The sequence below is a fragment of the Meriones unguiculatus genome, chromosome 1 (genome assembly GCF_030254825.1).
Source record: "Meriones unguiculatus strain TT.TT164.6M chromosome 1, Bangor_MerUng_6.1, whole genome shotgun sequence".
In the NCBI taxonomy this organism is placed as follows: domain Eukaryota; kingdom Metazoa; phylum Chordata; class Mammalia; order Rodentia; family Muridae; genus Meriones; species Meriones unguiculatus.
The window spans coordinates 11,393,265-11,410,812 of NC_083349.1; the positions used below are offsets into that span (position 1 = coordinate 11,393,265).

General features: G+C 46.9%; 1 protein-coding gene across 1 annotated transcript in view; it reads right to left on the bottom strand.

Moving 5' to 3' along the window:
• The window catches only part of Adam12 (ADAM metallopeptidase domain 12), a 319,335-nt gene that overhangs the window by 16,846 nt on the left and 284,941 nt on the right, over nt 1-17,548 (bottom strand). Inside the window, exons 15-21 of the mRNA XM_060381368.1 lie at nt 14,390-14,498; nt 14,087-14,285; nt 11,184-11,261; nt 7,811-7,919; nt 3,771-3,906; nt 3,063-3,171; nt 685-846 (exon numbers count right to left, since the gene is read on the bottom strand). Of these exons, the coding sequence (XP_060237351.1) occupies nt 685-846; nt 3,063-3,171; nt 3,771-3,906; nt 7,811-7,919; nt 11,184-11,261; nt 14,087-14,285; nt 14,390-14,498 (902 nt within the window). The remainder of the gene's footprint in view (nt 1-684; nt 847-3,062; nt 3,172-3,770; nt 3,907-7,810; nt 7,920-11,183; nt 11,262-14,086; nt 14,286-14,389; nt 14,499-17,548) is intronic.

The following is a 17,548-nucleotide window of genomic DNA, read 5'->3' on the forward strand; positions in this document are numbered from 1 at the left end:
ATATAATCATACATATATAAAATAACAGGTAAATACAACAGCATTTACGAATGATTGTGTTTCATTATTCAAGTTGCCCAGAGTACCCAGTGCCATTCTCAAAATGTTATGGTTGAGATCCTAGCTTCTTCAGCTCTGGGTCTCTAACTCAACATGTAGAAACCAAAAGCTAATGCAAAGCCAAGTGTGCTCTGAACCTGTGGCGGTCTGTCAGCACCCGCCCGTGCCAAGCAGCCTTGGTTCTGAACACAGCACAAACTACCGTATCATGTAGTACTGACAAACACTGCCCAGAATGCCTCAGGTCAGAATCCATTCTGTTAGGTTTCTCTGCTCCCACAGAAACAAAGGCAACGTGTTCCTATCACTTCTGACCTATATATCCAGAGTCCTATCAAAATTCCTCAGGTAAAAAGTGCTCACGGTGGAAAAGTTTTAAGTTCCGGTTTAGATGATCGATTACACTAGCATGGAAACAACTCTGAATATTTTAAACATTATTACAAAATAAAGAGTCAGACAATTACTATACCGCAGGCATGGTATGTGGGTTATCTCAGTTAACTGTCTGATTAACCGAATTCCATATAATGCAGTGACCATGTTAAACAATTTGCTCAAGTTTAAGTGTTAGCAAGGAGCAGAGCTGAACTACATCCCACCCCGTCAGCATGGGAGGCATACCTGGGCCTTCCTGAGGGCAGGATTGGCTGGCAGGGGCCTGGCAGGACCGCAGGGTGCACGTGGGGCCTGGTGGAGGGGCAGGAGCACTCGCTGAGCCGCCTGGGGCTGAGTATGGAGAGGCCTGCTGATGCTGAGGTTCTGGCATTGCAGCGAGCGCCTGTCCTGCGTAGTCAAAGCAGAGAGTCAGCTCTTATGGGTTTTCCTACCCATTAGCAAGGAAAGAGCAGCGCTTGCTGGTCTGTAATCACTGTGTGAGAAGTCCAGGGTGTCTGTACAGAGGACTGTCTTTACTTATTTATGTTTCAAAATTCTAAAGGAAGCACCCCCTAAATCTGGCATGGAGAGATGTATGTTTACATAGATTAGAAACAAACATTAAAAACCAAAACGGTAACAGCATTTGGAAGGCTGAGTCGAGGGGACTGAGAATTTAAACCTAGTGTTTGCTACAGAGAAGATTCCACTTCAAAGCAGTCTGTCTTCAAGCTGCTTTAGTTAACAAATAGGTGAAAGAAACTTGAAGTACCAGGTCGGAAGACACAGACTGGACCCCAGGGTGTGAGCTCAGCGTGCACAGGGCTAAGGGTGCCGTGAGAACTGCCGCTCCAGGGGCTAGGTGCTCATCTCTGGACAAGCTTCCCTGTGCTTGGAGGATCAGCTGGCCCGGCACTCCACACTCTTTATAAACACCTTCATTGGGGTATGACTGTTACCCAGTTAACTGAATGCATTAGAATGTATTTAACATACGTAAGTGTTCTCTTTTTTTTTTTTTTTTTTTTTTTTTGAGACAGGGTCTCTCTGTGTAGCCCTGGCTGTCCTGCAACTTGCTCTGTAGATCAGACTGGCCTTGAACTCGGAGACCCACCTGCCTCTGTCTCCTGAGTGCTGGGCTTAAAGGCGTGCACCACCACCACAATCTGGCTAAGTGTTTTTATTCCTTAGCCAACTTTCTGTTCGGCATCTGTGTTTTTGTGATTTGAACTGAAGATGCTCCTCATGTGCTGAGATTGCAGGCACGGACTAAATCCCTGGCTTGTCACAACCATGGCAATGTGTCTGTCACTCAGGAGAGCATCCTTGTCACTTCTGACTCCTCCCACCCGAATCCCCAGACCTTGGCATCCTCTTTGTACCATCTTAAATGAGTTTTCGTGTTTTAAAGTGGTATATAAGTGGTGCAATAGAGTATGTGTTCTTTTTTGGTTCTTTGGCTTGGGATGCCTACTTTGAGCTTTACCCCTGATGTGATATGAGTCTGTGGCTGACTCTGTCTTCCTGCTGAATAGAAACCACTGGATAATATCCCACCATTCATCCTTTAGCCTGTTGGTAGACCTTTGCATCATTTCCAGTGAGCTCTTGCTTTTTTGGCCCTAATGAGAAACCATACCTTTCTAGCTGGTGGTTCCAGGTTTGTGGAAGAGAGTGATGGCTTCCCCTTTAGAAGCCAGCCTCTACGTTTTATATTAAGAGCATTAAAACGATATATTGCCTGCTGAATTGATGGTAATATTCTTTTTAGTGATTTCCCATTTCTTGATATCTATCTTGCTCCCTTTTTTAATTTGAGTTTGTGTCAGTGAGACATTGTATTGCTGTGACAGAGCTCCCAGTGCGAGTGGCTTGGAAGGAAGATCTATTATGGCTAATGGTTTCAGAGGTTCAGCCTGTGGTTGCCTGGCCTCCTGTTCTTAGGCAGAACAGTGTGGCAGAAGTGTGCACAGAACCTTCGGATAGACAGAAAATGGGGAGGTAGGGACAGGAGACCAGCACAGCCTTCAAACCCTCTCTGCTTCCTGTCGTTTTCCCCACCACACTAAACAGCACCACCACCCAGAGGCCAAACATTCAGTACATGGGCCAGTGGGAGAAATACATGCTGACACCATAATGGAGTTCAATATGCAAGAATTCTGTGGATAAGTAAAACATGGAGACGCTGAGGAGCCAGGGGATACCTAAGGACAAGGGTGTGACTCTGTGAAAGAATAGAGTGGGCACAGATTCCACAGTTCTGGGCAAAACTGAGGCTCAGCAGAGCTTGGACACAGGCCAGAAAGCTCATCTGGACATAGATGATGCCCCCTGGAAACTATAGGCCCAGTACAGGAATCTGCTCTGGCTGTAATCTCTGTGGGAAACTGTGGTCAAGGTCAAGTTCATGGTTTATGATAGCCATATGCCCCACTGTCTGTCTTATCAGAATCTTTTAGGGACCTCAGAGGGTTGCTCCTCTTTGGGCCCTGACCATTGCAGGACCAGTGGGTTATGGCTGAACCAAAGGTGCTGACTGTGCATTCCACAGGAATGATGGAGTCCTGTCTTCCCAGGCTACCTCATGCCTTCATAGCATACTAAGTTCTTGTGCGACCTACCTTGGGGGTATTGGAATGTGGTGGCTGGCTTGTCAGCAGGCCTTTTCTGAGGGTGGGGTGAGCCTGGCCAAGGTGAGAGCCGCTGGGTGTCCGGGAGGGGTGCACACACCTGCAAGGCAACCCAACAGTTGCTAAGCAAGGGCTTAACCTCCTCCTTGCCGTAACTCCTCACATCCCATTCCTGGTCACTTATTTTAACTCCATGGGACAAGAATGCAGGGAAAGAATGAGCTAACATTCCTTTGTGATGAAAACATAAATACTGACTCCTGCTTTCTAGCCACTGTTTTGTCAAATTAGTTGAAAACCATAGAACCTTAGCTTTGAGTACAAAGGAGATGTTTTTCATGAAGCTGGCATTTCAGCAATAGTGTCTTCAAGCACATCTGGGCTGGAAGCTCTGCCACCAGAGGAGCACAGTCCAGTGTCCACATGTCTTGTAAAAACTACTAATGCAAAGATGAGAGAAGACCCATTTGTGGAGTTCACCAACACAGGGCTCATTTATGTAATGGACAGTGCGTAGTTTGAAGGGAGAGCAAAGAGACAGCTGGCCTGGCAGACATTTACAAAAACAAAAACAAACAAACCCAAAGACCCAGTTTACTATTCAGAAAATTCTCCCCGCTCCTTTGCTAAGGACGACACAATGAGAAACAGCTTGTTGAACGTTCTTTCAGCCATCATGTTTTTGAAGAGATGACATACCTTAGCTTTTCGATGGTGGTTTTTTTATGTGTGAACAGTAACCGCATTAACGTCTTCCTTTTGAAGTATACCACAAATCCAGCCATGAGCAGACACAGGACACTCACCAGGATTCCTACAGTCAAGCCCTGGTTATCTGAAACAAAACACATTTGGCTCAGGGGAGGAGGCCGTTCCAATAAAATACGGGAGACATCGCACTGTGACATTTATGGCAGAGCGAGCTCTAAAGGAACAAACAGAACCAGAGCACGTAAATCCCTGAACGACATCCTAATAAATTAGTCTCTTCAAAGGTCGTGTCTGAGCTCTGGTCTATGCCACCATTATTCATCAGTGACAACTTTGGAACTTGCTAATGCAGGACGTGGTCTGGTAGGTGGGACCCTGGCTGGACCACACAGGTTCCTCTAGGCACAACCGCAGCAGAGTGAACTGTGGAGCCCCACAAAGTACCAGGGCTCCATCTTATCAGGGTCAGAGGCTCCCAAAATGTCACCTTAGACCCTTCTCCACCGATCCTTGATTCTAGGTTCTGTTCACACTTCACTCTGACTTCTATCTTTCATTCATTCATTTATTTTTGAATGAGACTTCATTTTGGGGCATCTCAAATTAGAGTGAAAAAAGAAAAAAAAATATCAGCCTAAATGAAATTACCCCTGGGATTGGTTTCAGTCTGTTAGAGACTTAATACCTCTAAAAAGCTTGTAAGTGTTAGGATTATGCTGTGCAAAATCTCTAAGAAAATGGTAGAGTATAAGGCTAGCAATCAGGAAGCTCTGGGTTTGTTCCTCAGAATGCCACAGACCAGATGTGGTACAGGTGCCTGTGACCCATAGCACTTGGGAGGTGGAGGCAGGAGGATTAAAGTTCAAGGTTATCCTTGGCTACATAGCAAATTTGAAGCTAGTATGAGATTTTTTTTAAAAAAAAGGTATCTTTTTTTTTTCTCTTGTGATTTGATGCCTTTTTACTTATCACCCATGGGAAGGAGGAATCTGTAACCCACCAGCTTGGTGTCTGACTGGAGCCATAGGTAGAGGCCATCTGGGAGATGCTGAGAATCATGGGAGGCTTTCTTTGGGAGTTCATCAGAATCATGAAGTCCTGAAGAACAGGGACCCTCCAACTAGCCTGTCTACCCACCAGGAATGTTCAGGTTAAGCTGCATATCAGGTGCCTAACATGCCCTGCAGGCTGCTGGGGAGCCAGGCTCTGCTATGCCCTGCCTTCCTTCACCACTCAGCTGCTGTTGATCCAAGCAGCAGCTGCTCCCACTCTGGGCACAATGTCCTGCTGTCCTCTGTCTCTCACTTTGTCCTCAACTGAACTGTCCTAAGAGGACTACCATGACCATCTTCCTCCAGCCATCTGCATAACAAGAAGAGTGTCTTTGCTGGTCTCCTGGTCAAATGCCATTCCTTTCAGGCTCTTAGTAGCAGCCTGGCACTTCCGCTAGAGTTCTGTTGCCTCATAACAAATCTAAGTAAAAATTTTCAGTTCCTGACATCAAACAAGCTGATCTGTATATCCAATCAAACTCCTGCTGGAACCAAAACGGCACTGGGACACCTCAGAGTTGCCTGTTGCCCCGAGTGGCAGTACCATCTACTGAACTGTCCAAGCCAGTGTCCCAGACAGCATCATGACTCCACTGCCCAATCTGTAACCTGGGAGCTGCCCTCTGTGATTGTCACCCTGTCCTTCTCCACCCTGATTCCAGGCCTTGGCATAGCCAGTTCTCTGTGCTTGAAGTCTACTCTGTAGAGCTCTCTTTTCTAAGACAGGGTCTCATAGAACCCAAGATGGCCTGAAATTTGCTACATAGCTCAGGATGGCCTTGAATTGATCCTCCTGTCTCCATCTCCCTACTGCTAGGATGACAAGTGTGTATCATCCTATTCCATGTTGTACCCGGGATTACATTTAGGGCTTTGTGTATCCTAGGTGTGGAGGTTTGAATAGGAATGGCTCCCATAAACGTATGTTTGAATGCTTGGCTCATAAGGAGTGGTACCATTAGTATGTGTGGCCTTGTGGGAGTAGGTTTGGCCTTGTTGAAGGAAGTATATCACTGTGGAGGCCAGCTGTGTGGTCTCATATGCTCAAGCTATGCCCAGTGTTGCTCACAGCCGCCTCCTGCTGCCTGTAGATCAGGATGTAGACCTCTCAGCTCCTTTTCCAGCACCATGCCTGCCTGCATGCCACCATGCTTCCTGACACAAAGATAATTTCAACAGGTATCCTCTGAAACTGTAAGCATCCCCAATTAAATGTTCTTTATAAGAGCTGCTGTGGTTATGCCTCTTTGCAGCAATAAAACACTAAGACACTAGGCAAGCATCCTGTTGCCTGAGCTTTAGCCCTAGCTCTTCCTGAAGACATCAACAAACCTATCAAGGTCCTGGGATCGTTCTTATATCTCAATTCTGTTCCTATGTTCAATTCTGTTCAGTTCAGTTCTCTGCCCATAGTACCCTCTCTTCCCCTGCAGTGGCACCTCTCATGCCCTATGGTATCTCCTTAATGCCTCTCACAAGAAAACAAATACGCATGGATTTTTGCTGAGGGAGTGGTGGGGCGGTAGTCAGGCCGGTGGATATCATCAGACTGTGGGACAGTGAGGCCAAGACAACTGATACAAATCAACATGCTAATGAGAAAGGGTGGAATCTCACTGGCCCCACCCCTAGACAAAACATTACAAGCAACCAAGGAATGTTGGCAGTGGGAGACTCAGTTTTCCCCATGAATAAGCCCCCTAATTAAATTTCCAATACCAAGTGGTCAGCCCTGAAATCATACATACAAGCAACATAAACAGATTTAAAAGGTATTTATATATTTATACCTCTGTGTGTATGTCTGTCTGTCTCTGTGTGTGTGTAACAACGATTTCTTTTCTTTTCTTTTTTTTTTAAAGAGGACATTATTTGAGAGTGAGTGGGGTTGGGATACCTGGGAGGATGAAGGGAGGAAAGGGAGGGTGATGATGTAATTATATTTTAATTTAAAACCATCTGTTTTAGAATGATGTGGAGGCATCTGGTAGAGTACATACTGATTAACACTATACCTGCCCATAATGAACTGATTAATACTGACGGCCACTGTGAATGCTGTAACTGGTCTGGCCATTCTCTTTTCTGTGTGTGGTGCGAAGGAAGAGGTTGACATCAGGTGTCTTCCTCTATTGCTCTCCACCCTATTGTGGGGACAGGGACTCTCACTGAATTTAGAGCTCGTCAGTTTGGCTAGATTGGCTAGCCAGCAAGCCCCAGGGATCTTCTTATCTCTGCCTTCCCAGTTCTGGGATAATAAGCCAAGTGTGGACCACCATGCTTAACTTCTTATGTGGGTTCTGTGGACCCACACTCAAATGGCAAGCATTTTACTGACTGAGCCATCCCCTCAGCCCAGCACTGGCAACCCTCTTCTTTATTAAGAGGTAGCTGTCATACCTCTTGCATATCCTTTTCCTCCTCCTCCCCACCTTTTCCTCCTCTTCTTCGTTTTTTTTTTTTTTCTTTCTTTTTTAAAGACAGGGTTTCTCTATGTAGCCTTGGCTTTCCTGGACTCACTTTGTAGACCAGGCTGGCCTTGAACTCACAGAAATCTGCCTGTCTCTGCCCTCCCGAGTTCTGAGATTACAGGCGTGCGCCATTGCTCCCAGCTGCATGCCATGTTCTTGCATGCTCATTTCTCTCCTGTCTCTCTCTCCCCTTCCCTCCTCTCTCTGTGCTATCACTCTGATAAGAGTTTTTAAAATGTACTGGAGTGGCAGCATATAAAAGCTTTCCCTTACAAAGTCCTTTGATATGACAGTGACATATACATTTGGCAGTTCACTGTGGACATTGGCTCTGCTGCATGGAGCAGGACCCATGGTCAAAGGGAAGGAAAGGCCGAGAGAGAGCAAGCGCTTTTAGAACTTGCATGCTTCAGGCTGGAACAGAGGCGCTCAGGGTCCCCACTGTGGGGAAGCCTGCCCATGATCCACAACCATCAGCAGCTCAGCATCCCGCGGTTCCACTCACCTGCTTGCCGGATGGGACCACTGTCTGTGCTTCCTCCAAAGCCGAACTTGTCACAGAAAGGAGGGGCCCAGTGGGCCTCACAGTGGCAGTTCTTTCTGTTGTTACATACCTTTGGGGCAGAAGTGGAGGAAAAAAAATATTAAGAGGGGGCAGGGTTAGGACACGGAAGAACAAGGGTACTCTGCCAGATCTCTTCAGGCATACATGTAGACTGGGTAAATGCAAGAAAATCTGTTCCAAACAGCACCCACCACGGGGTGGATAGAGCCTGAGGAGGTGAGAGTGGTAAAACCAGCCTGTGGTCAGGAGTTGCTGTTGAGATCCAGCTCACTTTTCCTGCTCTCATTTCTTTTCAACCTGGGAAAGCTGCGGAGCTTCCCTTCTTGGTGGTAAAGAGGGACCCACTCAGGGACCCAGAATCAAGCCACTGTGGCCTAGAACTCTATTCCAGGCAGGAAGCTCAGGGAGGACCCCAGCAGGCTGTAATGAGGAAGTAGGCCTACAGCAGGACCTTTTATTTCCTGGTGTCCATGGTAGTTCATGGGGGTCTGCCAGCATCTCTGTGAGTCTACTCTTCTCCCCAGATGCCCACTCTTTTTTTTTTAACTATCGTTTTTATTTATGCACACAGTATTATGCCTTCATGTACACCTGCATTGCCAGAAGAGGGCACCAGAGCTCATCTTAGATGGTTGTGAGCCACCATATGGTTGCTGGGAATTGAACTCAGGACCTTTGGAAGAGCAGCCAGTGCTCTTAACCTCTGAGCCATCTCTACAGCCCCAGATGCCTACTCTTTTAGCCCCCTGTGGCTACTATCTGCCTCCTTGTTACAATGCATCATAGACAGAGACAGTAGCATTCTTCCTTGTGAAAAAGGAGGCAGGAAAGGGTGCTTTTGCCCTTGCTGTTCCTGGACAATGCACCCTGATGGGAGACCCAGGAGTCTGTCCATCTCCTTGCCAAGGGCCACTCGCGGTGGTCCTTTTATCTAGATTTACTATTGATGTTTACATAACTCACCAAACTGGATATGAACCAATTGATATGAAATGTGAAGAACAGATGTTTTGTTTTTTTTTTTTTCCTTCCTTAATTTTTAGTTTTTGAGACAGGGTCTTATGTTTCAAAGGCTAGCTTTGAACTAGCTATTTGAGCAACAATGACCTTGAATTTCTGATTCTCCTGCCTCTACCTTTTGAGTGCTGAGAGGTTATAGGTGTGTCCCATACACCCGCTTTCTGAGGTACTTGGGATCAAACTCAGAGCCTTGTACATGCTAGCCAGCAGATTAGGGAAGTGCAGGATAGTGGTGGCATGACTGGAGAGTGCTGTCCAGATCAAGGGCTGTGAGCCTGGTTATAGATGCTGGCAGTCTGTGTCTTTCTTGAGGTGGCTCCCTGCTCTAACTGGCTTCTTGGAGAAGAATCTAAGCATGTGTTCAGTCAACAAAGCCTGTGAGAAGGGTCACATTCTAGGACCCTTCTGGTAGTCAGGGCACAGTCTTTTGCAGAGCACCTGCAGTCACCAGGTTATCTTTCTAATGGTTGTAAGGGATGCACTAACCCAGTTCTTTTGTTTTAGTGATGAGGCCAAGGCTCACGCGGATTGGATGGTGTGTCCACAATAAAGTGGCTGGTCAAGAGCAAGTGGGTCAGACAGCTCTCTAGTGTCTGTGGTAACCCTGCACACATGGCAGAAGTGCTGCTGCTGGCAAACCACCCATGAGCCTCACACCCTGCCTGGTATGGTCCTAGCTTGAGTCAGGAAATGGAAATCCTACTTGGAAGTGCTGGTGGTAAGCCTGGTGTCATCATTGGGAGAGGGGGGACTGGAGCCAAGCTACTTGTCACCAAAGTGTCTTAGTTTCTTTCTGATGTTGGAATAAAATACTCTGGGATGGGAGAAGCTTAAAGCGTGGCTCATGGTTTCAAGCCCATCACAGGATAGTAGCTTGAAACAGGTAGTCACATCACATTCACAGTCAAGAGTTTGAGAGCCATAAAAGCTCAGCTTACTTTTCCCTGTTTATACAGTCCTAGATCCCACCCCAGAAAATGAGGCTACCCATAACAGGCATGTCTTTTTACCTCAAGTAACCTAGTCAAGATAATAGTCCACAGGCATGCCTGGAGGTTCCTCTTCCAGGTGACTCCAGATCTCACACAATGGACAGTTGAAACGAACCATCACTCTAAGTCAAAGCTTAAGTCAAAGCTGGCTGTTCTTGAGAATATGGGCCTTGGTATGCCAATTTGTACAAGAGATCCATAGATACCAAAAAGAGAGGCCTCTGGCCTACTTCTGTCGGACCAGCGAGTTTACTATGGACACACCTCATAACCATGTTGGCCTTGGCCTCATCACCAAAACAAAAGGGCCAGGTTAGTTTATCTATCGCCATTAGAAAAAAACCTATAGTCCAATGAAGACATGAAAAGATTCCATTTGACTGAGTCAGCTGTATACCACAGCAACACGACTGTCTGAAGCAGCCCGGCAATCTATCATTGTTACAGCATGGGGGTGATTTTGCAAAGACCTCCATAATCCCAAGTGTCTAGATATCCTAAAAATACAATTTAGAGCAGGGTTTCTGTAGAAAAGGCTTCAGGAGAACAAATGAGCCACTGGAACAGCTAATCAAGATTAATATAATCCCATTGGAAAAAAAAATTAACTGCATCAGGAAAAAGAAATTACGTTTTGAACAATTAAGAGTCCTTTTCTTCCCTAAAGCTTCTCTGAACTCAGCAGCGTGTGGTAGTCAAAACCACCGCAAGGGCATTCAAGAACACATAGTTGGTAGATCTGATGTCCTCATTTGAATCCCTCTTGCAAGTATCTTGGTTGAGACGAATTTGGGCTGTTGGGAGGAACAGGGACTGCCCTGCTTGAAATGCTAATGTGAGCCCTTTACCAAGCAAGGTTAGCTTCGGAATTACTTTGAAGATGACAAAATTCTTTCTCTATATCGCAGGATGTTAATTCAAAAGATAATTACCTCTCAATCTGATTTTCTTTGTTAAATGAAAGTGACATTTCTCCTGCTATGTAAAGGTCAGAGACAGTGAACGCCCCTGGAAGAAAATGTTGAGAAGGCAGTCACTGACTAACTGTGGTTTTAAAAAGCTATGGCTAGTAGGGGCCAAAGAAGAGATGGCTCGGCAGTTAAGAGCACTTGCTGAGGTCCTGGGTTTGGCTTCTAGCACCTACAATCATCTGTCCCTCTCTCTGGCTACTGTGAGCACCATGCACACGCATACATGCATGCAGGCAAAATATCCATGCCTGTAAAATAAATACATCAGGAAAATGAAAAACTGTTAGCTGTCTGTGGGCTGTCTGAGAGGACATGAGTAATCCTACTTACCCCTCGGCCGTGGCACTGCATCGCACACTTGTGAACTCCGAAGATGCTGATATTCTGACATCGACGATTGAGGCAGATCTGTGGGAGAAACACATCGATTGCCTCAGTACCTTTGTGTCCCTCCCCGCTACAGACACATGAAAAAGAAGAAGCCGGAGGCTTGAGAGGTGGTTCAGTTGGTAAAGTATTCGATGTGCCAACCTAAGGACCCGAGTTCAATCCCCAGAGCCCACGTTAAAAACAACCAAAAACCAAAACCCAAGTGTGGTGGTGTGTGCTTGTGGAGACAGGGGGATCTCCGGAGCTTGCTGGACAGCCATCCTAACCTAGTAGGTGAACCCTGCGGTCCAGTGGGAGACCCTGACTTAAAAAACAAAGTGGGCGTCACTGGGCGAATGAGACCAGAAGTTGGCCTCTGGCTTTCACAGGTCACAAGTGTGCACACATACTCGAACACCTTCCATACATAGACAGGAAAGAGAAAGCAAGGGAAACTTGGAGAAGAAGGCTCACATTTTCGTGAGCACGGATGGAGTGTAATAGCTCACGTTCTCCTCAGACGCGACTCCCGGGGTCTGACTGGACATTTTGCCCAGTGTGAGCAGTGTTAAGTTCTTTTTATACTTCATGACGCTTAAGAGGGTTTTAGTGGAGAGGAGAAATAATGATTGCTTTTCCCATGAGCTTTGTTTAGGGCTTTAGGTCACTGGTGACACAAAGCATCCACAGGAATGTTCCCTGGGGTCCTGTTTCTGCAGCCACTGCAGAGGCTTCAATTTGCGGCAAGGCCTTGGCTAGTTGGATGTGGTTGCCTCTTTTGGCAACGCTCGGCACCTTTCTCTCTTGCAGCTTTACAAATTAGTGGAGGGAAAGGAAGAAGAGTTCAAGGTTTAGAATACAGAGTTTCTTCATCAAGTAGAACCTTCCTGGGGGCAGGTGGCCTTCTCACCCCAACAGCTGGGGGGGGGTGAATGTCCTTTAGAAAAAAACAATGGTGGGGTCAGTGGAGGAGGAGACCAGTGCATCTCAACTGATAAACCCCGAGGGTGGGAGCTGAGTACCTGGCCTATAATCAGGAGAGCCAGAGGCCCAGAACCCACATAAACAGTGGACTGTAGTGGTGTGTGATTGTGATCCTCACAGTTGGGAAGTACAAACAGGAAGACCCCTAGGGGGTCGCTGTCTAGCCAGTCTGGCCTACTTGTCAAGTTCCAGATAGGTGAGAGACTGTCCCTACCTCCCCCCCAAAAAAGGTACACAGCGCTGAAGGAACCATACCCAAGGCTGTCCACACACATGTGCACACACCCATACACATGCAAGGAGAAAGAATCGACCAGGAGGGCACTGCACAGAAGGATTCTGCCAGGAGTGCCCTGTGTAGCCTTAATCCCTTTGGCAAGGTGGCGAGGCCGCAGACGGCTTCATCAGGCTTCATAAACAGCAGCGTTCTTGGAATTCCAGCATTTGACTATAGCAGCCTGGCTTCTCAGACCACAGCTTACCAAAATGGGTGCTAGAATGTCCAGGCCTGAACAGAAGCCGATCCCGCTTGGGGAATCTTCCTCAAAGGAAGTGTCTGGGGCTGGAGAGCGAGTCGGCACTTAAGAGCACCGCGGATTCTTCCAGAGAACCCAGGTTTGCCTCTCAGCACCCCTATGGTGGTTTATAACAGTCTACAACTTCAGTCCTTGGGATTTAAAGTCTGCCGGTTTCTGTGGGCACCCGGCATGTACGTGGTGCATAGCTAGACATGTAGCAAAACATTCATACACATTAAAATAAAAAATAGAAATATTTTCAAAAAAGAAGAAGTGTCTGTGACTCGGGACTTGGGGACATGCGTAAGGGGCATGTCTGCCTCCAGGATTCTGTGAGCCAAACCCTGGGTCCTGTCCTTTCTTCCCCATGACCTCTGAGAGCAACTTCATGATCCTGGGAAAAATTGGTCCTAAAAATGCAAGATGATCTATAATGTTTTCTTAAAGTATTTTAATTAATTTGCTATCATTTAATCTGATGGAAAATTTGATGAAAAGACAGACAAAATCAAAACAGACTGGAGAGGAAGCTCAGTCTGTAGAGTGTGTGCTGTGCAAGCCTGAGATCTAAGCATGACTCTGTCTCAAAAAAAAAAAAAAAAGGAAAAAAATGACTGAGGAATGTAGTTAAGATTGTCCATGGGGCTCAAGTACACACACACACACACACACACACGCTCATACGTGTGCATACAAACTATACAACTATACAAACTATACAGAAGCATATGCATACACACTCACACCCACTTGCACACATACCTGCACACATGCACAGACATAAACCAGTGTGGCAGAACACAAAATTCTAGTCTCCTCTTTTAAAAATTTTGAACTTGCTTTTAGCTCTAAAACCCATCTCAACCTTCCTCTGTCTCTCAGCTGATCCCTTCTCCTCTGCTCTTTTCTCTACAGTCTCTGAAGATGTACCCGACTTTCCATTTCTCCCAGGTGACAAGCCCCCAAGAGATCTGGCATTTCCCAGATGCAAAATGCCACACACACGCACACACACACGTGCACACACACACACACACACACTGTGTTCCTTTTTGAAGTCAACTACAGGCAGACAGCCCTCTTGAATCCCAGGGTGAAGAAGTACCTTGTGCTAAAGGGAGAAACAGCCCCAATGTCCCCACATTTGCGTCTCAATGGTCAGACTGGGACCTTAGTTTACTGTTTTGTTTTTTTTTTTTTTTTTCTTCTAGGTACAAAGAGTTGGATTCTGGAGACCGTTTTCTGAATAGTTTTAGGAAAATCAACCGACCTTACCCCCCTCCCCCAATTCCTAAGCAGGCTCTTCCAGCAGGCTGTGTTCCAGATTTACATTAGGATGCAAGTGAGAACTGGGATTCTTACTTTTCCTTCAGCACACTTTGTTCCTGCAAGCACAAGCCCTGGGTCTGGCATGTCATCGCCCAAGTACACATGGGTCCCCCGGCACAGAATCCGACCTCCTTCCTGCTGTGGGATATTTGTTTCTATGGAAACGGCATTGGTACCAATGACTGGTCGGCTGGCACCACCTTGACACTGGATCTTTCCACACTTGGCATCTCTGGAAAGGTAAGAATAGACAAGCTCAGAAGAGGGGCAGTGTGGAGCAGCCTCCGCCACGTGGGCCGGCTCAGCGCCGCTCTGGCAGGGTGTGTGGCCTCATACCTCATCTCACATTTGACGAAGGCGCTCTTGGAGTCTTTGCCACAGTTGCCATAAGGATCTCCTGCAGAGTTGACTCTCTCAAAGCAGATGCCAGGAGCTGGTTTAGCACCTGGAACAGAAGCACAATGATACTTTCCTCATTACTGCTTCTGATTTTCTCTGAACAGTACTGGTCTTTGGGGGCAAGGGAAGGGCTAGTCTGTGTTTAGTGGCACACAGTGCCTAGCTGGATCAGGAGTGGGCTGGAGCAAACTTGAAGGATCTACAGCTGGCGTTCTCTCCTGGCTCAGCTCAGTAAAAACACACTCATTTTTCTGTGTTGTAGGCTTAGATTCGGGACCCAAGGCATGTGCAGACTCTCAAGAGATTAGGCCTGACTGTGCAATTGGATCTGGAAAGGAGCAGGAAGGAGTTGGCTGGCTGGCTGCAGATGAGGGGAAGCTACTCTCTGTAGCAACATCCCACACAAATCCGGTGAGAAAAGGCAAGTTAGGCAGGTTCCAAGGGATAGTGATGACTAATGTGTGTGTGTGTAAGGGAGTGAGAGCAAGAGAAGGGAGAGTGAGATGGATGCAGAAATCTTTTGTTTTCAGTCCTACAAAGCCTCAAAGGTAAGAACTGGCTTCAATGAATCGTCATTTTTGCAGAGATTGCTCTCACAGGCCATAGCTTTCTAAGACCCAGTAGTCCCTGTGCATAACAGAATATATGCCCTGGCAAAGGGAGTTTGGGTGGGGGAGGGTCAATAATAGCTAGAGAATCCAGAAAGTGGCCGTTTTTAAAACCATATCTTCTAGCCTGGGACAGAAAACACATGATAGAGAGCTGCAGGGCCAAAGCTTTGGAGGGTTCTTATGTCAGCCATAGAGAACTTGTTGGTAGCAACGAGGAAGTCAGGAGAACAAAGCAGGTCAAACCATGCCACACGGTCTTTGCCTGCCTTCCTCTCCACACCAGCTTCTGGTTTGAACATTTTCTTTCATAGCACTTTCAGTGACTAAGAGGTGACTCCCCAAAGTCCAGACCTGCCCTTTATCCTTTTCTGCTCCCAACTCTAGGGAGTCTCTGTTGGCCTCTGAAGGTTGCAATGCAATCTAGATTCCAATCAGACTTGGTCCAAGGCCAGGATTCCTTTTCTCCTCCAAAGTGATACCCATTGTTCTTTAACTTGTGCTGGCCCCTTATCAGCTACTCACAGAAACGGCCACCTCATTTAATAGCAAAAACACACACAACTCACCACTGCCACCTCACACCACTTCTTTCCATGTGAGGTGCCTGGCCATGACTTCTGTACTAGCCACCCCATTCTGGACCTCTTGCTTCCCCTGTTTGTTTTGAAATAGGGTCTCATGGTGTAGGTTTGGATGTCCTAGAACTCACTATGTAGACCGGGCTACCTTAGACCTCAGAGAGGCACCTGCCTCTGCCTCACAAGTGCTGGGATTAAAGGCATGTGCCACCACACTTGGCACTCCCCCTTTCTTCACTCCTAGTACGCATTTTAGGCAGGCCTCCTGGAGCACCTTGCTAAGGTGACCAGCTCAAACCAGAACTAATGTTCTGTTACAGAAAAAGGATAGGCACCCAATCTCTGCAATATCACCTTTGTTTTCAACCAGACTCAATCTCCTTCACTTCGTTCTGTGTCCACTGACCCTTTCCTTGCTTGATTATGATGCCAGCTGCTCCTTGCTTCCCTCTTAGATATTGACCATCTGGGCAACACCCCCATAGAGTCTGTGCATGCACAGAGGGATTTCCCTCCAACTGGGTTACTGCAGAGAGCACCAGATAGTTTTAAACCCTTTGGTTGACTCTTCTTATTCCAGAAAAAAAAAATCCCCAAGAGATGAACTTTATGGAGGGGCTGGAGAAATGGGTGAGTTGGTGAAGAGCTCTCCAACATCGGTGCACAAAGCCAGGCACAGCAACATGTGCCTGTAACCTTGGTGCTGAGGAGGCTGTCAGGAGGATGCCCAGAGCCTACTGGCCCATCACTCAGTCTAGCTGAGTTAGTGAACTCCAGGTTTAGGGAAGGTCCATCTTAGAAAATAAAAGTGTGGCATGATATCTTGCCCATGTGCACAAAAACGTATGTAAAGACACAAACATGCAACCCTCTCCACCCCTCAGGTGACTTATAAAGAGATGTCAGTTTCTGAGGTAACACGCTTCATATAATTTGGCCAGTAAGATGGTCTCCACAGCACCTTGAACAATACGGCATTCTGAGGTTAGCTTTGTGTCTCTGCCAGGAAGTGATGAGGGAGCAGGAGACACCATGTCACAGTTTTCTATTGACACGTGCAGAGGCGGGACATGTCTCCACCCACCAGCACAGCGATGACTTATGCTGACTTCCTCTACTGCTGTAAGCCTGGAGACAGGATAGAACTGCCTGACTATGGCACAGACCCGGTCTATGCCACTACCCTGTATCCTCTCTGTATTCCTGTCTATGGAGACCATGCATGGAGAGCATGCTGTGATGCTTTTGACCTTCTCCATTCTTCAACAGCCAGGGACTGAGGATTCCCATCAATTCCTTGCCACTGCTCTCTTAACTGAATGGTGGGGTGGGGCAGGAAGGCAGGGAGGGGATGAACAGTGCTCTGTGTGTAATGCTGGTCCTTATCCAATTGCCTGATGGTTCCTACTGTAGAGTCTTTGGAGTGTGAGGTGATATCTCTTACAAGAAACAGATATTTCAAGGCTGAAGATGAAGTAGAATCAAACTTATAATGATGCAGACAGTTGAAACAGTCTAATTCTCCTCTGACTACCCCCAACCTTACACTGTAGGATGGTACCATGCAGGGTTCTAGGATACTTTCTGTGGCCAATCTGCTCCCAGTTAGAGCTCATGGGCACATCTTGGCACTGCTCCCTCCAGCGCAGCTCGGCAGCCACACACATGGAATAACTCCCTTATTCAGGAGTGCCAGTGCGGAGGGGGTTTCCCTGGGGATCTGAAGCAAAGTCTGCATTGTTAGCAATGAGTTGCCATGTAAACGATGTGAGATTGTTTGATGGCTGTGCCTTGTATGTCTATTATACTCTTGCTTTCAGGAGCAGCATGTATTTCTTATAGCAGGCCCATTTTACATGGCCAGGTATCGCTGACTTTCCAATGCAACGCCAGAGGAATGGATATTA